This window comes from Penicillium crustosum (genome assembly GCF_028827405.1).
Source record: "Penicillium crustosum strain IBT 35664 chromosome Unknown utg000003l_segment0_segment0, whole genome shotgun sequence".
Lineage (NCBI taxonomy): Eukaryota > Fungi > Ascomycota > Eurotiomycetes > Eurotiales > Aspergillaceae > Penicillium > Penicillium crustosum.
The window spans coordinates 1,305,090-1,326,408 of record NW_026623124.1 but is presented as its reverse complement, the minus strand read 5'-3'; the positions used below and the strand labels follow the sequence as shown (position 1 = coordinate 1,326,408).

Below are 21,319 nucleotides of genomic sequence, written 5' to 3'. Positions count from 1 at the left end.
GATAAATAGGCCACCGAGTGGCGTTGTTTCTAACACGCATGATTCTACCTCACGAATGTTCTAAAGGATATTGTGGCCAGACCCAAATTTAGCTGATTGTCATTTGTGGACCCTGTACACGGAGACTAATGCAGCTTGATGACAGTGGGCCCGCTATATCCATGGATGCTTTCCAAGCTTATGAGAGAATAGATTTGTTCTCAATAACTCCAATTACTGGAAACTAAACTGGAAAAACACATTAGTGGTGACATCATGACATTGTCAGAAAATGTATATATACTTAACTTTCGCAAACCCAAGTTCGAGTTGCCTAAAACCAAACTTTCATTCCCCATCTTCTTCTCTTTCCCCAGTGCCCTATCATCGACTTATCATGGCTGATCTTTGGACCTCAGCTCCGGAACCAACTACCGAGTTGGGACGTTACCGGGTTCTCTCCTCTACGGCTGGGATTCGTGTCTCCCCTCTGCAGCTCGGAGCCATGTCGATTGGCAACGCGTGGTCGGAGACAATGGGTTCCATGAGCAAGGAGGAGTCCTTCAAACTTCTCGACGCATTCCACGGAGCCGGCGGAAATTTCATTGATACAGCAAACAACTACCAGGACGAGCAATCCGAGACCTGGATTGGGGAATGGATGGCCGAACGCAAGAACCGTGATCAATTGGTGATTGCGACCAAGTTCACCACAGACTTCCGGTCGTATAAGCTCGGCAAGGGGAATGCCCCGAATCATTGCGGCAACCACAAGCGAAGCCTCCACATGAGTGTTCGGGATTCACTGAAGAAGCTACAAACCGATTGGATTGATATTCTGTATCTCCACTGGTGGGATCAGACCACTTCAATCGAGGAGGTTATGGACAGTCTTCATATACTTGTGGAACAAGGGAAGGTACTCTACTTGGGTATCTCGGATACGCCGGCGTGGGTTGTGTCTGCAGCAAACTTGTATGCTCGATCGCACGGGAAGACACCTTTCAGCATCTACCAGGGTAGATGGAATGTCATGCTTCGTGATTTCGAACGAGAAATCATTCCTATGGCGCGCTATTTTGGAATGGCACTTGCGCCCTGGGATGTTATGGGCGGAGGAAAATTCAAAACAAAGGAGGAAATTGAACAGCGGAAATCTCAGGGACAGGGTCTCCGTAGCATATTGGGCGCGGAGCAAACCGAAGAAGAAGCCGCAATGAGTGCTGCACTGGCTAAGGTGGCCAAGGAGCACGGTATTAAATCCCTCACTGCGGTTGCTCTGGCATACGTGATGGCAAAAGCACCAAATGTGTTCCCTCTTGTTGGCGGCCGCAAAGTTGAGCATCTCAAGGATAACATCGAGGCTCTCAAGATCCGATTGACAACGGAGCAAATCGAATATCTTGAGAGCCAAAAGTCATTCGACGTCGGCTTCCCAGGCAACTTTATCGGCCCAGACCCCAAAGTGACTGGAAAAGCGTCCTTCCTGTTGGCTGCGAACGCCCAGTACTCCTTTGTGCACGCACCCAAGTCTATTACCAGCCCGGAATAGAGTAGGTGATACTGGTCAACAGCCATTCGCGTGTACATTATGCATTGGTTGAAAAATATAATATAAGGCAAAAAACAAGATCAGAATTATGCGGAAGACGATTCCTACCTTATCTGTAGCACACGCTTGATTTAGTAGCCAACCGCTTACGCTATATATATATATATACACACAATTATCTCCATGTAACCCGATATATACAATCATAATTGAGCTGATAAACGAGAGAGATAGGAAGGAAGATCCACTCGGTGTGGAGTAAGGTCCTATCTGCCCTAATCAAGTCAAGATGAAATGCGGTTGCTACTTCTTCGTGGATCATCCCCGGTGTCCTCTTATGTAATGGAGGATTGATGAAACTTCGGAAAGCTCCGAATAACTTTTCCAGGGCCACGCAATGAATTATTATCGAATCACTTTCTGGGCCATGCAAAATCTTCAGTTCCCTATTAACTTCAAAGTGGAATGGTTCATGCAAAAGTGTCGCGGGTAATTGAAAAGTGGAGATATGTAATGAATTCATTAGAATCTCTAAGCCGCCGGAACTCAAACCGAAAATTCAGACTGTGGGCTGTATATTTACAGGAAGCATGACAATATTACCTACTCCGTATGTACAGGATGATCGGAAGTAAGCTTATTTGATATGCGGGCCTTTGCTGATTGTACCATGGTCCTTCGCAAACCTTACAATAGGTAGTCGTACTCGGATTCGAATTTTAACTAGCATCTACCACCAACAGAACATTGTAGAAATTTTCTAATCTAGTACTACCTGCAGTTAGAAGGGACATCCGAGCGTTTCAATATAAGGACCTGAAGACCTAGTGACTGGGGCCCCAGAAAACCCAGTTTAGGCCCTATTCGACCTAGTGTGTATCTTGGTAGTCATAAAATAACTAGATCAGTTGAATTATGTATATAATTAGCGTATTTATTTAGTTTCTAATCCAATTTGGGTCCCCAGACCCAGTACTAGGTTACCCAGTCTGACCCAGACTGGATTGGGTCTGGGTTTTATTGGGTCGTGCGGAAGACTACCTAGGGACTTGACACAGATATTGGATATTGCTAAGCTTTCTTTCTTATTACGAAACTGTTGGTTGAAATTAGGGATCAGCATAAAGTAACCTATCGGGAATAAAGTTATCTTTAAAAATAGTCTAGTATCATAAAATACTAGACGTTGAAAAACCCTTAGGGCTATTTTAGTCAACTACCGATACCTGCTTAGGTGTGATAAAGACTCAGACACCCCAAATGGAGATTGTGGGACCAACAGGAACCACAACTAAATGCTCAGCACGGCCCCAAAGTCAAGCCTAAATCACGAATACGAGCTCGGTATCGTATTCGGATGATGATCAATCCTGCCGATCAAGGGTAGGTTTCACACAAGATTGTGTCGTTCCTCTATCTGAAACTTTTTAGGCTTCCATATAAATTTAACTTGGCCGCATTAATATTGCGTAGTAAGCCCAGGCTGCTTGTCTAAATGCTACCTAGATCTTCAGATGCCCCCGTGAAAGAGATTGTTGGAAGTCGTACCATGTGATTATCCATAATTGCTCCCAGTACATTAGTCGCCAACATATAGATAATTCTCTCTCTCTCTACACAATGCAGTTTTTTTTACCAGCGTACTTACTAGTTCCTAGCCTTCTCTGTTACAGAGGTTATAGAGCAGACGTCATTAATTTTAAAGTGTGATTACGCCCTTTGAGTCCGCAAAGAAGGAAAATAAAAAAAGTATTGCCGAGGAGACGGTAAAGGAAATTGTCGAAATATGTATAATGATGCTTGTTTATTAAAAAATATAATGTCTCGGATCAAGTAACCAACTTTTTCCGCAAGAGTATTGGCAATTTTGACCCTAACCACAACCAAATTGACGCCCATAATGTACACACTATCTTCTCTATTCCATCTTGCCACTAGGCGCGGAAGAACGAGACCGCCGAGATCCGAGAGATAACCCATCATCATCACGAGTCTGGGTTGTACTCCGACGCATACCCGAAGCTGTGATTGCGCGTGTATAAGCATCGTCTCGGCCCAAAGAAGTGATATCGATCTCTGTGAGAACATATAGATCGTTAGATATGGCATCTTTCACGCTTTGCACGTATAACACATTACCTTCATCGAAAACCCGAGAATCGTTCACATTGGATATTTGTTCCACGTCTTGATCTTGACTTTTCTGTTCCTGACGATCTAACCCCTGAAGGGCCCGCACTCCGTATGATGCCGTTTCGCTCATATACCATACAGCTGAATCCCGCGTCAGTACCTAGGTGCTGAATACCGAATATAGCAATCCACAAAGACCGAGAGGAATCTAGAAGTTGAGCAACTTACTCTTAAACGGAAGTACGGCAATCTTCCCACAAGCAACCGCAGACCCAAAGCCCACATTCTTCGCCAATTTCATAGCCGTCTCCGTTCGGGTTTTATATTTCTCGACCTTCTGGGCCGTCGGAACGGGTACATCATTCTGAGCCTGGACAACAATGAATAGTCTGGTTAGTTGTGGGTGCACAGATAGATAAATGCCATTTGGTTAAGCCATGTTTGGACGCTTTACCTCTCGTTTTTTGTGCGCATCTGCGATATGCAAAACGGTGGGTTTGATGATCGCTTTCATCAGACTTTTGGATACGCCTTTTGCGTCCACAAGGAAGGTGGTGTGGACTTTTTCTTCGCCGAGCTCAGGTGCTTTATCTAGTCTTGTGTGGACTGGGTACTCATCCCTGATTATCGTGGTTAGTTGCAATCCTTGAGTTCAAACCGGACCAACCAAGAGGAAGAAACACATACGGCTCCATGGGGGTCCCGCCTCCTCTTGTCGACATTACCACTCCATGGGTCTCGACCCTTTTCCTAATTGATGGTTTCAATTGCATACGATAGACCACAGGCTCCGTGTTGATATCACTGCATCGAACCTTCTCCCATTGTAGATGGCGATAGAACGATTGAACGGCATTTGTAGTGCCGTTCTCCTCCAGGATCCTTTCGCCTATCCTAGACGCAACTTGTTTTATATCTCGCCGTCGACAATATTGGAATGCCTCGACAAGGGTCTCGGTGCTGAGCGCATTCTCGCGAAGTGGAGATGGACCGAGGCCTGCGTTATAAATGGTCGTTGCCCAAAAGGGTTGGCTAAAAGGGTTCGCTGTTAGGGCCCGGACTTTGGGGGACACAGATAAGCCGGAGTAGTTTGAAAGTAGCAACTTACTCGCAGAGAAGTGGTAGTGAGAGCATCGGTTTCCCGTTTTGAACACCTTGCTTTACTGTTGGGATGTCTCCGCTTGTTAATAACATGGAAACTCTGGGGATGAGCCATTCTTTAACTTTGTTGGAATTTTGAGTTAGTTTTGTCATTGCGATGGGCGTATATTTTATTTCAAAATGAATGGACTCACCATTTGGGTCATTCTCTAGTAGGAAAATCTTGGGCACTTCGGAAATATCAATTGCTTCTCGGAACCCACTCGGCAGAAGAAGATAAACCCCGTGTTTTTGGGAAGCTTCCACAACGTATTGAATGAATAACTCCGGTTGGTTCAATTGGGTGATATCCAGTGCAACAAAGACAGGTTCGATTGCGGACTGGAGAAAGTTTTCCAGGGCCTTTGAAGGGATATAAGGAGGTGGGCTTTTAATAGTCGGGTAGCCGGAAATATCTAAAGATTCATGTCAGAAACAATCTCAGTGAAGTCCGAAATTGCATGTGCGCATACCAATGGTGTCATCCCAGTCCTCCGGCTTGGGGAGAAATCCGGAAGACCACAGATAAGTGTGAGGAATCTTGAACTCTCTTAAAATCCCGGCGCCGGCAGACAGAGATAGCTGTTCTAGACCTAGAATTGCTTGTCTAAAATGATCGACAACACTGTAGACTCTAAAACTCTGTTAATAACCATATTTCTACGGCTAGATCTTTCGTGGGTCAAGATAATACTTACTCGTGCCACACAGACTCTCCGACCAGTAAATGAGACAGATAATTCTGCAACTGATAATCAATCTCACTTCCTGTCTCTATCTGTGCTAGCGGATGTACAAATCGTCTCGTCGGTGTCCAGGGGCTGTTAGACATGATATGAAGCGGGATAGACAACCGCTCCGCACAATGGATATGAGCATGCGCAAGTGGCGTTGCGATGATAGCATCCGCGATAAAAGGTTTATCTTCGTGCGAGCCGGGATGGGTGCACGCTTTCCAACATTCCTTTAGTGTGTTGAGCAAAACCTTTTTGTTTTTTAAGATCTGATGCCTGTCAAGGCCACTTGAATCAGGCATGAGGGCTGAATCCTTTGCCTGTTACTCATGAGTTTTTTTTTACTCCAAAAGTGTTAAGGAGATGAATGAGGATTTACCGCGATGGGATGTTCTGGGTCGCTGCTGATGGAAAAGAATTCCAGTCCGGCCCTGTGAATGAGTGATTGAAAGACTGAATGTGCAGCAACTCGAACTCGGTGGCCATGTTCGTGGAGTTCCTGGCCGATCAGTATGATTGATTTGGTCTCCTCTGTGTAGTGACCCTATATTAGCGGTGCATGCGTAGGAGTGCTCTTGGCGATGTTCCGTCCTTACCTCTGCTTCCCACAAGCATCAGAACAATATCTAGTGGGATACCATGAGTTCCAAGTCCATCCTTGACATTATCGGTGTTTTCGGCAGGTGAAGTTGACCTGGAATTGTTGGCTCGAATTTCTACAACCTGAGGTCGTTGGGTAGGTAACGAAAATTCTTGGATTAGCGTAGATGTGCGAGTTCCCGCGCTTAAATCTATGCTAAAACGGCCGATATCTATGTAAATAGGGGGTTTTTATTTAGCATAAGGACTTTCAAATACAACCACCTTTTTTGCATATTTCATACCTGCTATCAGGATCGATTCACGCCTTTCATCCGCGGTGGTTGGTGGTGAGAGTAGTAAGTCTTCGGAGAAGAGAGAGCTGTATGTCGGTGGCAACTCGTCATTGAGTGAATCGTCATCCATTTCGTTGTTCTCGAACATGTCCTCTTCCAGCTGTCTCAGCTCGTGTTTGGATGACATTTTGCTGAGTCTTAGGAGCACAAGTTTAACAGTGGAAACACCTTCGTATTATAGATATGCGTTAGTGGCGTATGTCCCTTAGGCAACTCTTTTTATTTGTTTCTCCTGAAGGCAGCTGTGAAGGATTTTGATCCTTGGGGAACCTTCAAAAACAAACCCACGGTCATATCCTTATTAAGGGGTTCTATGCGCCTTCTAGAACATAACCATTCGTTCGGATCGAATACGAAATCCGAATCCGAGACCCACATCAGGTTAAGGTTAAAGTGGAGCCTTTGAGTTCGTATTCGGCTTCGGATATCAACCGCAATAACAAGTACGATCTTCCACCAGATGTACTCCGTACTGAGGTTAAAATAGATAACCCTGGATTTAAAGTTTTTGATAACTGTTAGTTTAGATAGCATACAAGCTTTTTCTGCATCGGTACTGTTCATCAGCCTTACAATATTGGAATTTATGTTGCCTGAAAAATATATTGAAATTTTCGGTGCCCGGAAATAATGGCCTATATATTTCACATCCTCCCCGGTCTTTTATGTCAATAGGATTAGAGATTTCCAGTGTCTAGTATCGATATCGAACGGACTTTCGACTTTGTTATTACCATTCTCTTTCCAAAAATGGCAAGCTCTACTTATGTCCTTTACAATTACACGCCCAGCTTGGTGGGCGCAGTAATTTTTGCTGCGCTTTTCCTTCTCACAACTGCTTTTCACCTCTACCAACGGATAAGAAGTCATGCGAAATACTTTAATCCGTTTATTGTCGGGGGATTATGTGAGTTTATGTCATCTTTACCGAGGTCCCTTCACTGGCTCATACCTATGTCCATTGCAGTCCAAATCATAGGGTATATCGCTCGTGCCGCCGCTCATTACAACAAAACATCGACCGTCCTTTATGCACTTCAGCAACTATTGATTTTGCTGGCACCAATCCTTTACGCAGCGTCCATTTACATGGTTCTCGGAAGAATCATCACCTTCCTCAAAGGTGAACATCTGAGCTATGTACCTGTCCGTCTTATGACGAAGATCTTTGTGGGTGGAGATATTCTATCATTTATACTCCAAGGCGCAGGTAAGCAATTGATAGCAGGGACGTTCAATTCAAGACTTTTAAACTGATTTACTCTCGTAGGTGGCGGTATTATGAGCAGTGGATCTGAAAAGGCCCTAAGTATTGGCCAGTGGGTCATCATCGCGGGTCTCTGTGTCCAACTTCTTTTCTTCGGTACCTTTATTATATCTTCTGGTCTCTTCCACATGAGAATTATCCAGTCACCCACACAACAGTCGGAGCGGACAATGCACATCCGGAGATCTATCTTGCCTAGAAACTGGCACAGTCTCCTCTTTGCGTGTTATGCTGTTAGTTTGTTGATTGTGGTTCGATCCGCTTATCGTCTCATCGAATTTGCGCAAGGAAACACTGGCTACGTTATCAGCCACGAGGTTTTCTTGTCCATTTTTGATGCTGCCATGATGTTCTTGGTTATGGTGATCATGAACGTGTTCCACCCCTCTGAGGTTTTGCAGCATGACGGACCTGCCAACTCTAGTCCTACTGAGAGTTCCGTTGATCGGTCGAAGGAGCAGGTCTAGTGGGTGAAAGGTTTATGATTCAACGAATATCTAGGAGTACAATTGTTACGATCAGTTCGTTATATTTTATTCTCTTTTTTACAATGCCGATTGTCCTCTTTAGACACATTCGTGTTTTGTTTTAGATGCATATATAAACGTGGCAGATCACATTTCCTTTCGCATTCTTATCGTACCACTCAAATTACATCCTTCTTCAACGTATACACTATTGATGAGTGGACCGTAGGCAACGCGTCAATAATAAAGAATCTAGAATAAGACAGACTAGTTCTCGCTTGCTAACTACTTACTATATTAACCTTTCATCAATGTCACGCTGCTTCATTTCTATGATTCTAACCTTGCGTTTCTTCTTTTTCAAAGGAGGTTTCGGGATACGTATATAGATGGTGAGTGCGGAGATTCAACTTAAAGCAAGCTAATTAATATTAATCTATGAATACGAGGCAGATATATTGTTTAAAATGGACTGTAAGAGTTTAGTGAAATCGACTAAAATAAGAAATGAAACATTGAATGTAGATTAGGCTATTTTAGTTCTGCTTCGATTCTAGATCTAGCTATGACATATCCCCACGCATGAGCTCCATATCGTCAATTTTCCGATGTCCTCCAGAAATGATTTGACCTGGGTGAAAGACCATGAAAATGATCATGACCAAAAGCATGAGTGCAGCATCGAAGACGTACGCGAAGTACTCATGACTTTGCAGAAAGCCAGTCGATCCTTGAATATATTCGACGACTCGGTAGAGACAACGGATCATAATCAAACCGCTTGCAAAATACAGTACAAGCATGTACCGGTGCCAGTCCACCGAAGTAGCCATTGCTGCGGAAGTGGGATCGTCCGCCATCCGCTTATGAAATATGACCGAGACGACAACGAAGAAGCCGAAGAAGATTATTTGGACAATCAAACCGACGATGATGACATCTTCGCCGAGTTTCAAGCTGCTGGCTGATTTGGCACTAGACATAATTCCGCCTCCTGTGTATGAAAGTTAATAAGTAATCCATAGTGTGGGGAGGAACTGCCACTTCTTACCTCCACTCTGGATGAAAAATGATAGCACATCGCCCAGGACGAAGATCTTGGTCAACCTCGTTGCACGAATAAGAGATTTGGAATCACCCTCCAGCAGACGTATGATCCGACCAAGGATCATATAGATCGATGCCGCAAACAGGGAAGGAGCGAGTAAAACGAAGAGACTCTGTAAGGCGTATGGCATTGTCGAGTAATTTGGGGCTTCGTGGGCGTTGACTGCTCGTGCTCCATATCCAACGGCTTCAAATAAACCACCGATGATGAAGGTAATGAAAAATATTGTTTTGTGTTTCCAAACAAGAAAGATGTGTCCAAACGTGATATTGAGAAAAAGAATCACGAAAATGATTGCAGCTGCAAGCGAGGGTGTGTAGTTGTAGAGAACGTAATCGGACATGGTGAATGGCAAGGACGGAGGTGCGATGATTCGAATAAGGAGAAGTAGCGAGCGACTTAGGAAATAGGTCAATTAGTTGAAATAGCGGACCTGGGAATGGAATGCTTCCTTTTATACTGAGAGGAAGATGGCTAGATCCTAAGTACATTACGAAGTTATTTATGGCCTAAGTTTAGAAACTGTGGCATACTCCGTTTTTGCGATAGATAATTCCCATGTCAGGCAGCCAGAATAAAGTGCTAATTATGGAGTTACAAAGCTTTTTTTTAACAAGCAATTGGTATATATTTCGGCAGATAGAATTGGCTCGGAAAAGCCGAATACGAAACCGACGGTCCACTTTCCTTTTCACGGCACTGCGTAGGTGCTTGTAACTGGGAAAGGTGGAAATGTTTTGTTGATTATCTGTTTAGCTGGATCAAACTAGAGAGCTTGAACCGCATCTAAAACACGGGAGCATACTGATACCACCAGCCAAGATAGTGGTATGTTCCTGGGATGGTTCGGTTTATGCCGCCTTGCGCGGGCAGGATAGGGATGCGACAATTTTAAAGTCATTATAAATGCGTCGCATCCACTTCTGTAACGTTGAGGGCAGTTCGGGCTCGCATAAAAGCCCTGGAAACTTTCTGAGTAACTTTTAGGCATCCGTATTATGTTGAAGAGCACGATAGTTTCAGTGAAAAGCCGCTAAAAGAAATACACTGCACATGTCCTGATTATTGAATGTTTTTTTCTCTTTCGCGACTACTTAAGAGGCTTTAGAACCATTTAGATGAGGTCTCAAGTCATCTTTAAAAATTTCATTTCAGTATATACACAATGGTCAGCAACTCTGTTCTCATAATTATTGTGCTTGCTTGTGCCCTCACATCCGTCTCACTCGCGGCGGGCATATTTACGGTCGTCAATCCTGCCCAAGACAAATTATGGACGCCGAGCCTAGAGCAACAAAAGTACATGCGAGAGGTCAGAACTCGGCACTTTCGTCTCTTACTAGGAGAAAGAACTGTCAAACGTGACAATTTCTCGAGGTAAGCGCTAGCCTCTGCTACCCTCTTGTCCTCTTAATCTAACAATTTTGCAGAGCAACGGTGGACATTGAAGGCGATGCAGGCTTGGAAAATACAAACCAGACATGAATCAGGATATGTTTTCTTTTGTACCGACAAAAGCAAAGAATCTTAATAAAGGGGTCGGCGGCAATATATTGCAGCAAGGAACAATCTCGTTGGAGGTCGGAAAGAACGCAGTATTCGAGATTTGTGGAGAAACAAATCCTCGGACGGAGTGGTATTTTCAAAGGTACTGTACCATACCATCTATGGCCATCCTAGCAAAATAACTAGGAGAGTATCTCAAAAGAGTGTCGCGACTTCGCCGTTTTCAAATCTGTTTCATATTCTGGGAGCGACTCGGATATGGAGAGCTAGATAGTTGAGAATGTGACTCCTGTTGATAGAACTCAGCGACCTAATATCATACTTTATCTTTAAAATCATCATTCGTGTGTTTTAGTCTGGTTTAGTCATTGTGTTTGTGATCGATAGGCAAATCGAAGGTGCGATCTTGAGACTGGTAGGCGATTTATCTTGTGCTCTTCCAAAGGCAATAAGACTAAACTGGAATTTGTGGGTTTTCCATCTTAGAAGGCTTGAGTTTCAAATTTAGCCTTGAGGTTCGGTTTTCAGAGCGTGGTATCCTCGCAGTAATTCCATGCTTGGTAGATAGCGAAAGTGCGGACGGGGTCATACACCTGACTTCTGTGACAGCCAAATATAATTATCAGAGCAAGACTTCGACTTTCAGCAATTCCGATAGAGAACTGCTCAAGAATGGACAATATTGCGATCTGGATACTACCTACTACCTAGTAGCTGGAAAAGGTTGTATATAATAATCTGGCAGCTGATTATCGCCAGTGTTACAGACATAATATTATAAACGACCTGTGGAATTCGTGTGAGAATTATTCGACCAGGTCACGGGTTTGGGAGATAGGGTTGCTTTTCAGAAGCAAACAATGTGGCCATCGAAGTGGCTTGCGGCCCTTAATGATCTAAGCGTTACAAGGTTTTCGATAGCCCAAATGAAAGTAGTCGACGCCCCTCGAAAGGCCCAGGGATAGTGTAGAATGCTTAATGGTGTACATAGTGTTTGATATACAAGTAGCCAATGAAGGAGGTTTGTGGGGAAAATAATTGCGGCGGGTCCATGCTGCGGACCAATGATACTTCGAGCGACCATGAGTCATGTTGATTCATGTACACTAATCCGAAGGCGGGTTGGCGCGGCCGAAAGAGTGGGCCGTCCATGGATATACATCAACTAGAGTTCACTTACTATATAAGGTTGTTGTCTCCATTTGTTCAACTCTTCCAATTCGAACCATCTCGTCATTTTTAACTGCCACAGAAAATGGCTGAGAAGCCTCCCATAGAGGATCTATGCACCCCGGAGGCGAACAGCCTGTCGGCTACCGACAGCGACACTTCTCGAACAGACGTTGCGAGTGACTACGAGCTGACTGGAATTCCACTAGTCCTGGTCATCACTGGACTTTCTCTTTCTATATTTCTTATGTCGCTAGACTCGTCTATCATTTCCACGGCTATTCCTCGGATCACGTCAGACTTCAACAGCACCGGTGATATTGGCTGGTATGGAAGTGCATACTCATTTGCGATGTGCGCTTTGCAGCCTATCGCAGGTAAACTGTTTGGAAGCTTCCCTATGAAGGTGAAATTATCCAAGACTTCCAGTTGGGGGTGAAAAAAAATCCTAACAGTATCAGGTCATTTTCCTTGGAAGTCTTACTATCTTCGAGCTTGGCTCATTACTCTGTGCCCTTGCTATCAACAGTCCCATGCTCATCGTCGGCCGTGCTATAGCAGGAATTGGAGCGGCAGGATGCTTTACAGGAGCTTTCTGTATTGTTGCAGTTTCTAGTCCGCTCGTCAAGCGACCCTTCTATATCGGAATCCTTCAGTCAACCTTTGGCATTGCCACCATCATCGGACCTGTCCTAGGCGGTGCATTCACAGAGCATGCGACCTGGCGCTGGTGTTTCTGGATCAATCTCCCAATCGGTGCTGTCACCATCCTTTCACTACTATTCTTCTTCAAGCCGCCTACGCACAACTCGATCAAGGGTCCGTCCGTTCTTCGCAGACTGCAAGACTTAGACTTGCTAGGTGCGGTTCTTTTCGCTCCTGCCATCATCATGATCTTTTTGGCTCTTCAATGGGGAGGCATTGAATACGCTTGGAAGAGTGCTACTATTATTGGCCTCTTCGTTGGAGGCGCCGGCCTCGGTGTTGTCTTTGCTCTCTGGCAAATACGAAAGGGTGACGATGCTATGATTCCGCCGCGTCTGATCAGTGAGCGCACGATGTTCTTTTCCTGTTTTAGCGAGTTCTTCGCCATGGGCGCTGTCTATATTTCGATCTACTATCTTCCCGAGTGGTTCCAGGTGATCAAAGGTGCCTCGCCAACGAAATCTGGGCTCATGTACCTCCCTCTCGCGCTATCCGATGTCCTCTCTGCGACCCTGACAGGTGCCTCACTCAAGTATCTCGGATATCCTAATCCCTATATGCTCCTTGGAACAGGCTTGATGAGCATAGCAACGGGACTCTTCTCTACCTTCTCTCTAATCACTCCACACCAGCACTGGATCCCATTCCAAGTCCTCCAGGGTCTCGGAGTGGGGATGACCCTCTCAATGCCCTATGTTGCGACCCAAACAGTCCTCAGGCCAGAGGATATCCCTGTTGGTACCTCATTACTGCAATGCTTCCAATTCTTTGGTGCTTCCGTGAACCTCGCCATCGCGGAGGCTATCTTTGATAACAAACTTAACTCGCGGCTGGCCAGTTGGGGGTTTGACACCTACGACGTCAGGAAACTTATCAGCGCAGGCTCTGCCGAAGCAAGGAGGGTGGTTTCTTCACCAGACCTCCCACGCGTTTTAGACTCATACAACCACGCAATCACCACGACGTTCTATCTCGCGACCAGTGTTGCCGCCGTTGCATTCCTCCTTTCCCTTGGCATCCGTTGGAGAAGTGTCAAGCCAAAACCTCGGCCTGCTATTCCTGATCAGGAGGATATGCCGGCAAGTCAATAGTATTCAGTGGTTCCGGTTAGTCCAAACAAAACATGGAAGATGGATGATTCTAGAATGTGAGACCTTGGGGTACGCAGATAGTCAGGTCTTGCAGCTCGAATTATTATTTAGAAAATTTAGAATAATGGTGCATACCAAATTATTTAATACAATATATGATGATCGTATGACTTGATTCTCATTCAATTATCTCACCTACATTTTATCATTTTCTGTCACGCCTAGCCTGACACGTACGACCATAGGGTGTGCAAAATCGGACGCCCCCGTTCCCTGCGGCTTCCTTATGCCACTGGCCAAAATGCCAGATTCAGTAATTCTTTAAGCTTAGTGGTGAAGAAACGGGGGTTTTCAGTCACACGACTCTCAGAGCCAAGCTTCCATAAGAATGGTTCATATACGTATGTAGGATTCAGGATGCCTTAGAATTGCAAGCAGTGTTTTCAACTAATATTGCTCAACTCTAGATTTCAGCTTAAAGTTCAACATCATCTAACATATCCCATTGCCGTTGTAGCGACTGATAGGCTTTTCGCATAGGCCAGGCATGTATTTCCATGGTTTGGTTCATGATACCAAGGAGGGCGTCTCTCTCCTCTTGATCGGTGAAATATTCACCGTACAGTGTAATTGCCATAACAGCATTAACTAGTGCAGGCTGACATCGGGAATGGTTCAATGCGATGCCGCAAAGACATAGGACAATAGTCCGAACTTGTGCCTCCGTTTTCCGATGCAATGCACCCCTTGCGTTCCTACAGATTGATGGCGTGTTAAATCGAATTTTCAATGGTGCTGAATGATCTAGCTTGACTTACTCGAGATAGGGGCTTTCGGCAATTAAAATCATTTCGGCCAATTTCAAATGTTGGATCGCGGTCACCTGCTCATCAAAGGAGTACCATATAGTAGGAAAGATGTTCCCTCTCGTTCGATCGGTATCTTGTTCCAGGATTGGTTCCAATTCATGCAGATAATCCTGGTGGAGCTGATGTTGTTTTGCCTTGAGCTTCTCTAGTGCGACGGGGTATGTTAGTCAATTGATACCGGCATCTTTTATAAAGTAAACTTACCCCATTCTTGAGGCTGTTTCAACCCCCAGCGCCACTTAGCAACTTCACTAGCGAATACAATCATTGCATTGGAAACAGAGGTGCTTCGAGAGCGCTCCAAGTCAAAGCGAACCTGCGGAGCCCGTTGTCTTGTCAAAGCATAATATACCTCCTGTCGGATGGCAATCCAGTAGGCCGCAGTGGCGAGGGAGTGATTAAGCGGGGTAGAAATCATGGTGTCGATGATTGTCTGGGTGATGGCCAGGAAATTGACTCCCTCATAAACATGGTTTCCAATTTCCCCTTCCTCCATCTCCTCTTCCATTTCCTCGTATTGTCGTAGGATGACGGTGGCCGCCATAATATTTTCCTGGTGTATTGGATCCTGGATTTCGGGGAATTTAGTCAATTCCGGAATACATTTCAACATGTACTCAACCGACGTCGACTTTGTTAAGCCAGGCAAAACCTGCCCGCGGTAAACAGTTCCTCGGGATGTTGTGTACTGTGGCAAACGACAAAGATGTCGGGATGATACCGCAAATACCGCATTTCGTAGAGCAAGACAGTTCTTAGCTCGGCGAGGAACCACTAGTTGAAAGTGACGTCGCTCATCGCAATGATCAAACTATAGAATGTTATTTTCAAAGAGTACCTAGGATAATTTATTTGACGCACCCATGGAGACAGTTCTTCAATAAAATACCGTAGTAAGCAAGGTTCTTGAATATTGCTATCGCTCTCTGTCCAATCTGGATTCACAAAATAAGATGTGTTGACAGATCTCAATGTGGTTGTATGGCCACCCAGCTCGGCATTTCGGGGATTGCCACCGCTGTTCACCAGACATATTTTTTTCCTTTGTAAGCCATTGTTAAGGCTTGGCGATATCGAAGAATTCGAGAAATTGTTTGATGAGCCGGGAGAACAAACTGCCGGCCTTCCACCACCTATACTAAACGAGCCTGCATGCCAGGACTCATTCTGAGGATTTTCGATTGGCTCAATGGACCCAAAATTTATCGTACTCAGGTACCTGCTGGCTTGCCTTTGATGGTCATTTGACAGGCCGCTCAATGTGAGTGATGTTTCCTCATGATCTTCGTTTGATACGGACAGGCTAGATCTAGATTGGGATAACGGAGCTGAATGCGTGGGGGGTCTCCAGTTTCTAGGCCTGCTATTCACCCATGTCTGGTATTCCGTAAAGTTTGCATCCAGATTGGCTGTGGAGCCGTGTCGAAAGACTGGCTTTCGTTGCGCAGGTCTACAATCCAGGCCTTTGATCTCACATCTCAGGCAAATTGGTTGCTTCCGATCGCCTGTAGAGGGGAGAATTAGCACATGAAAATAAAGGGCACTACGGTTTTTTTCTGTCTAGGTATCGTACATTTCCGATGCCTATCTGTGGCACATATTAGCGAAGATCAGGACCATAACAAGCACAGGGATTATTACCGCGGCAACTCGAGCAAGGTGTCTTGGCCAATGAACTACGAGTTGACATATCTCACGAAATCTCTTCCCCGGTTAGGCCACAGCAAAAGGTTACAGCGGACACTCGAGTAAATGGGAAGTTCAAACAGCTAGAAGATATGGCGGCGCCACCTTCCTTATACAGTTAGGCTTGGGTACCCCACATTTAAATTCCCGTGTTGGGTAGCCACCGCCGCCAATGCTGTGTTTGTGTCCACATTGGCACATATGGTACAGAATACTTTGCGTCATGTTCAAAGGAATTGAAAAGAAATTATTTGTCAATTCTGTGTGAGACCTTCAACCTTGGACCCCGCAGTTGAAAATCGGATGCCTAAACTCTCTGGCATATCCCAATTCCTAAAGTTGAACCCCCGAAAATAGACAGTCACGTGGTCGCCAAGGTAGAATACCACATTCCAATTTGAATAACCTCCATACGTTATGTTGCTGTATCTGATAGTATATATAGTATTTTAAGCTTGGCTATTATATGCATTCGTTATAAATGGCAAGAAATGCACAAGATTACGGTTGGTACTCATGATACATATCTTCGCATAAATGATATATAACCTACGGGTGATCTAGTTAGAACGCTGACTTGTTGATACTAAATAAGGAATTGTGAGGCAGGGAATATTCAACCAAGCAAGGAATATATGCATCTTACAATATGTCGATGACCAACTAGAATATTAGCTCATCTTGTTGAGCTGGCATCAAAGGTCATACATGGGAAAGTGCTTTTTTTACCTCCTTCATTACACCTAAAAGGGAACGTGAAAATGGCATCTAAAAAGATTATGGAAAACCGACTATTCTTGTGCAATTTAATGATAAAATTTCGTGGTGGAAAATCTCTCATCCCGTCAACTCCCACTTCCATTTCTAATTGACCTTGATAAATCACTATCAGTCGAAAGGTTATCCACATCGCTACATACTGGAATATCCTAATTCAATATTTCCCCGCTCTCATTGAACCTTGTGACTTCCCCAGTCAACAGAGCTTTCTGCAGGGCTTGTCCAATATTCATAACAGTGATTCCAGTTTCAAGCTTAAGAGGGAGCTCCTTGTTTTTGACAATGGCTTCGACAAACTCGTTGGCCTCCAACGCAAACGCATCCTCGAATCGTTGCCAATACTCCGGCTGAACCTCGTGTCTCATGCCAAGCTTGTCGGCAAGGACAACATTATTTTGCTGAGGAACGACGTTGACCATCAACTTCCCGTGGGTTCCGGTGATCTCGGTGCACACATCATGGCCATGGGCTTGGGTGCGCGAGCAATAGAAATACGCGATCTTGCCCCCCCAGAATTCAACAATTCCCACGGCGTTGTCCACATCGGAAAGATCTTTCAGCTCTGGATGATGCTGCAGAGTACCGACTGCCCAGCAAGCCTTAGGGACAGGGTTATTGAGATACCAGAGTGACAAGTCAATGTCGTGAATGGCGCAGTCAACAAAAATGCCTCCGTTTCGGGCAGCATATCGAACAAAGAAACCGGTCTCATCACGAAGATCACACGTGTTGGACCGGACCATGAACGGTGCACCAATGGATTGCTGCTGGAAGATCTTTTCTCCAGCGTCGCGATAGGAAGCATCGAACCTGCGAGAAAATCCTGCCATTACCTTAACTGATGGGTTTTGCTTTGCGGCATCAACAACGGATTGCGCCTAAGAGGAACCGCAGGGGCTATGTCAGCATTGAATATCATTTCAACTGATAATGAAAGGAAAAAATACCTCTGCAATGTCTGTGCTAAGCGGTTTCTCGCAGAGCGTATGGATATTCTTAGAAATCGCTGCCAGTGACTGACTCGCATGGACGTCAGTGCTTGTGGAGATCCAGACAGCTTGGAGCCCCGGGTGATCCAGCATCTCGTCATAGTTGCCATAGACATTGATACCGAATTCCTTGTATTCTTCATTGTCTCTAGCCCACTGGATCTCGTTGCTGTCGGTGGTACACACGGCTACAACACGAGCCCGAGGGACACGGTACAGCAGGGTATGGACATGGCGTTTACCCTGAGAAGAATATTAGCAACACGAGGCTTGAGGACTTTAAATGATATCATGATATAACTGACCATTCTGCCAAGACCAACGACAGCAATGTTGAGCGGTTCCATCTTAAGGATGCGGAAGTGGAAGTAGAAAGAAAGAAGATTGCAAAGGACGGATACGTAGAGACGTGTGCTTCTAGTAATTATCGTTCTTGTAATTAATAGAGAGAATGATGGGATTTTGTGAGAGATTTGCCCATATTTATGTGAAATCGAACTATGTTTCTTTGTAGTATGCAGAACTCGCAGCGCCGACTCCTACCGTATTGGGTATTAATTTGATTGGCGAAGTTGAGATGATCAATTGGGTTTCAGGTATCTACATACTGACATCGAATCTCCCTATGATGGCAAATTTGCAACAAGATGTTAATAAGAGAAAGGTTAAAATGTCCCGAGAAAGATTGCTAAAGAAACTGGTCCCATATCTCCCTTTCGGGTAACTTGCGCCCAAGCTCACTGGTGGTCGAAAGATTTCCCATTTGCGAGAGAGATGGAAACACCTATAAAACCTAGCAACTTACCTTTTGAACGCTGATAAAAATATCGAAGTCGATTTAAATGCCTGGGATTTCATTTTATTCTAAAACTGGGACGTTACGGGGGATCACATCTGACAATTTCCGACATGCACTTTTGCGAAGGGGAAACAGATGGCACCATTTCCCCTATAGCGAAGTATAATTTGTTGCTTTGGCACAATACTCTTGAATTTCTCAACCCCTCCCCGGAGCAGTGATGGATAACAAACGTAGAGTGAGCGTTGCAAAATAGAACTGTACAATTAAGCCAGCTGTTATGTGTTGGAATAAGAAGTGTAGCTTCGGAAGTTCCAACAGAAGGGCGGAATATCAGGCAGATGTCTGGCCAATTCATTCGAATCGCCTCTGACGATGTGGTAATGAAAAGACGCATGCTTGGCACGTATTCTCTTCAACCAATGAGTATTTCATGCTCTTCGACATGTATCCATTTTTGCTTTTCGCTTAGCAAGAACTCGGCCTGGGGAAGAGTTTGAGAAATCAAATTAACCTCGGAGTGAAGTTCCACAAGCGTCAGACAATTGGCGAGGAGCGAGTGCCCAGCCAGGCAGCCGAAATAACCGAAATAGCCGGAGCTAGTACTGCATCCCCTCGGCTCATTTGGGGAGTTGGTATTAGCTATTTAACGCAAGAAGTGAATCTATAACCAAGTCAAAGGCTACCCAAGTTACCATTTAACAAGTAGCCATATATCTCCAATTTTTGACGCTCACAAGTCGTGTGAGCGACACTATGGCACCCAAATCTACCCAATACCCCATTGTTGACGTGTGGGCGAACCTTCCTGGAGTAAGTATAACACGCCTCAGCATTGTATAGTTGCATCACTAACATAGGAGTTAGCTGGGAGCCGCTATCCCTGAAGTTGCTCGTCTCTTCGCCTACAGTCACTCCGACCCGGAGGTCGCTGACAAGAAGCGATCGCCCGAAGAGGTCATCGCGTTGATGGACGAAGCGGGTGTTTCCCATATTTGCCTATCCGCATGGAGTCGTCCAGGGAAGATGATATTTTCCAATGAAGAGGTCGCCCAGTACACTCGCGCCTACCCGAAGCGAATCTTTGGTCTAGCTGCTGTTGATCTCCACAATCCCGTGGAAGCTGTCAAAGAACTGGAACATTATGTTAAAACTGAAGGGTTTGTCGGGTTGAGAGTGGTGCCTTGGCTATGGAACCTACCCCCAACTGACCCGCACTATTGGCCTCTTTTCGTCAAGTGCATCGAGCTTGACATTCCGTTTTTGACCCAAGTAGGCCATACTGCACCTGCCTGTCCAAGTGAGGTCGGGCGTCCGATCCCGTACATCGATACTATCGCGCTGAAATTCCCGGGCTTGAAGATCATCATGGGCCATATCGGATATCCTTGGGCTGCGGAGACTACGGCACTTGCTTGGAAGCACAAAAATGTCTATATAGACACGAGCGCATGGTCTCCAAAATATTACGCTCCAGAGTTTATCACGTTTGCCAACACCACGGGCAAGGACAAAGTGATGTTTGGAACAAACTTTCCACAGCTGGGATGGAAGGACTGCGTTGATAAAGTCAATACCCACCTGGTAGGAACTAAGGGTGGCTTCAGAGAAAGTGTGGTGAAGGGCTTTATGGGTGGGAATGCTCTCCGAGTTCTAAAACTGCCGGAGACACATCTGGAAGGACCCCGATCGAATCTTTGATCACTGTTGGGATGGGTGTTTGGTACTGCCTAGCAAATGAGGGGATAACCCGAATAGCTAGAAAACAGATAATTCGGGGAGTTTGTCTCCTACACAATACAATTGTCACAACATTTAACGCCTTGTTTGTGTGTAGACCTGTCTACTGTGTATTCCCTCTTTCCCGAAAGGAGTTCATACATAGATTCTGTCGTCTATTTCTCTAGAGTCAAAAACACACTATAATCTTCCTACACATTTATCAAGAGACTGGTAAATATGCTTATTGAAGTTGTGGGCCACTTCGAGCTCACTTGGACTTTTCTTGGTTATGTTTAAAGCACTAGAAACATTGTGAAAAGTCGTTGCTGGTGAGAAGTGACCACAGACTCTGAGCTATCAGCCATGAATCAATGTGCTATCTCTTTTGGTATCGAATTAAAATGGAATCGAGGTCGGAGAACTCAGCGGCTGCCCTCGGCATACCAATCGCCCCCACAGCGGACCGATCGTCGTTGATCGGAGTGATGTGGATACGATTTATAGAATTCTCCGTCTATAATGTTTATTGTAGTTGACCTACTAGCCATCTTCTGCTTTATAATACAATAACCAGCCCCCTTTCAACGATATAATCAAAGTTCATTTTGCCATATATCACAATATACGTTTTATATTCGTGCAAATTGCGCGTATATCCGTTTCGAGTAAGTGCAACAAGTTATTATA

The 21,319-nt window shown here is 45.0% G+C and overlaps 10 protein-coding genes across 10 annotated transcripts; 5 read left to right on the top strand and 5 right to left on the bottom strand.

Moving 5' to 3' along the window:
- Positions 1 to 376: 376 nt before the first annotated feature.
- Positions 377 to 1,531, top strand: N7487_007561 (putative aryl-alcohol dehydrogenase Aad14; the record flags this gene model as incomplete). Its single annotated transcript, XM_056875291.1, has 1 exon — positions 377 to 1,531. The coding sequence occupies one exon, from the start codon at positions 377 to 379 to the stop codon at positions 1,529 to 1,531; it is 1,155 nt and encodes a 384-aa protein (XP_056727479.1).
- Positions 1,532 to 3,449: 1,918 nt separating this feature from the next.
- On the bottom strand, positions 3,450 to 5,636 carry N7487_007560 (glycosyltransferase; the record flags this gene model as incomplete). Its single annotated transcript, XM_056875290.1, has 8 exons — positions 3,450 to 3,805; positions 3,893 to 4,034; positions 4,119 to 4,284; positions 4,352 to 4,696; positions 4,773 to 4,887; positions 4,960 to 5,220; positions 5,278 to 5,438; positions 5,503 to 5,636. The coding sequence occupies 8 exons, from the start codon at positions 5,634 to 5,636 to the stop codon at positions 3,450 to 3,452; spliced, it is 1,680 nt and encodes a 559-aa protein (XP_056727478.1).
- A 451-nt stretch (positions 5,637 to 6,087) lies between these two features.
- On the bottom strand, positions 6,088 to 6,600 carry N7487_007559 (uncharacterized protein; the record flags this gene model as incomplete). The annotated part of the gene is made up of 2 exons (XM_056875289.1): positions 6,088 to 6,350; positions 6,423 to 6,600. The coding sequence occupies 2 exons, from the start codon at positions 6,598 to 6,600 to the stop codon at positions 6,088 to 6,090; spliced, it is 441 nt and encodes a 146-aa protein (XP_056727477.1).
- Positions 6,601 to 7,223: 623 nt separating this feature from the next.
- Positions 7,224 to 8,207, top strand: N7487_007558 (RTA1 domain-containing protein; the record flags this gene model as incomplete). The annotated part of the gene is made up of 3 exons (XM_056875288.1): positions 7,224 to 7,380; positions 7,441 to 7,683; positions 7,744 to 8,207. 3 exons carry the CDS (start codon positions 7,224 to 7,226, stop codon positions 8,205 to 8,207), a joined length of 864 nt encoding a protein of 287 aa, XP_056727476.1.
- A 563-nt stretch (positions 8,208 to 8,770) lies between these two features.
- On the bottom strand, positions 8,771 to 9,658 carry N7487_007557 (RTA1 domain-containing protein; the record flags this gene model as incomplete). The annotated part of the gene is made up of 2 exons (XM_056875287.1): positions 8,771 to 9,201; positions 9,259 to 9,658. The coding sequence occupies 2 exons, from the start codon at positions 9,656 to 9,658 to the stop codon at positions 8,771 to 8,773; spliced, it is 831 nt and encodes a 276-aa protein (XP_056727475.1).
- Positions 9,659 to 10,480: 822 nt separating this feature from the next.
- Positions 10,481 to 10,800, top strand: N7487_007556 (uncharacterized protein; the record flags this gene model as incomplete). Its single annotated transcript, XM_056875286.1, has 2 exons — positions 10,481 to 10,692; positions 10,746 to 10,800. The coding sequence occupies 2 exons, from the start codon at positions 10,481 to 10,483 to the stop codon at positions 10,798 to 10,800; spliced, it is 267 nt and encodes an 88-aa protein (XP_056727474.1).
- Positions 10,801 to 12,076: 1,276 nt separating this feature from the next.
- On the top strand, positions 12,077 to 13,787 carry N7487_007555 (MDR family MFS transporter; the record flags this gene model as incomplete). The annotated part of the gene is made up of 2 exons (XM_056875285.1): positions 12,077 to 12,397; positions 12,453 to 13,787. The coding sequence occupies 2 exons, from the start codon at positions 12,077 to 12,079 to the stop codon at positions 13,785 to 13,787; spliced, it is 1,656 nt and encodes a 551-aa protein (XP_056727473.1).
- Positions 13,788 to 14,262: 475 nt separating this feature from the next.
- Positions 14,263 to 15,673, bottom strand: N7487_007554 (uncharacterized protein; the record flags this gene model as incomplete). The annotated part of the gene is made up of 4 exons (XM_056875284.1): positions 14,263 to 14,542; positions 14,606 to 14,801; positions 14,861 to 15,467; positions 15,518 to 15,673. Coding segments are annotated over 4 exons (1,239 nt in total), but the record flags the coding sequence as incomplete, so codon positions are not given.
- A 1,598-nt stretch (positions 15,674 to 17,271) lies between these two features.
- On the bottom strand, positions 17,272 to 18,458 carry N7487_007553 (Gfo/Idh/MocA family protein; the record flags this gene model as incomplete). Its single annotated transcript, XM_056875283.1, has 3 exons — positions 17,272 to 18,000; positions 18,070 to 18,354; positions 18,417 to 18,458. The coding sequence occupies 3 exons, from the start codon at positions 18,456 to 18,458 to the stop codon at positions 17,272 to 17,274; spliced, it is 1,056 nt and encodes a 351-aa protein (XP_056727471.1).
- Positions 18,459 to 19,666: 1,208 nt separating this feature from the next.
- On the top strand, positions 19,667 to 20,611 carry N7487_007552 (amidohydrolase family protein; the record flags this gene model as incomplete). The annotated part of the gene is made up of 2 exons (XM_056875282.1): positions 19,667 to 19,723; positions 19,778 to 20,611. The coding sequence occupies 2 exons, from the start codon at positions 19,667 to 19,669 to the stop codon at positions 20,609 to 20,611; spliced, it is 891 nt and encodes a 296-aa protein (XP_056727470.1).
- Positions 20,612 to 21,319: the final 708 nt, after the last annotated feature.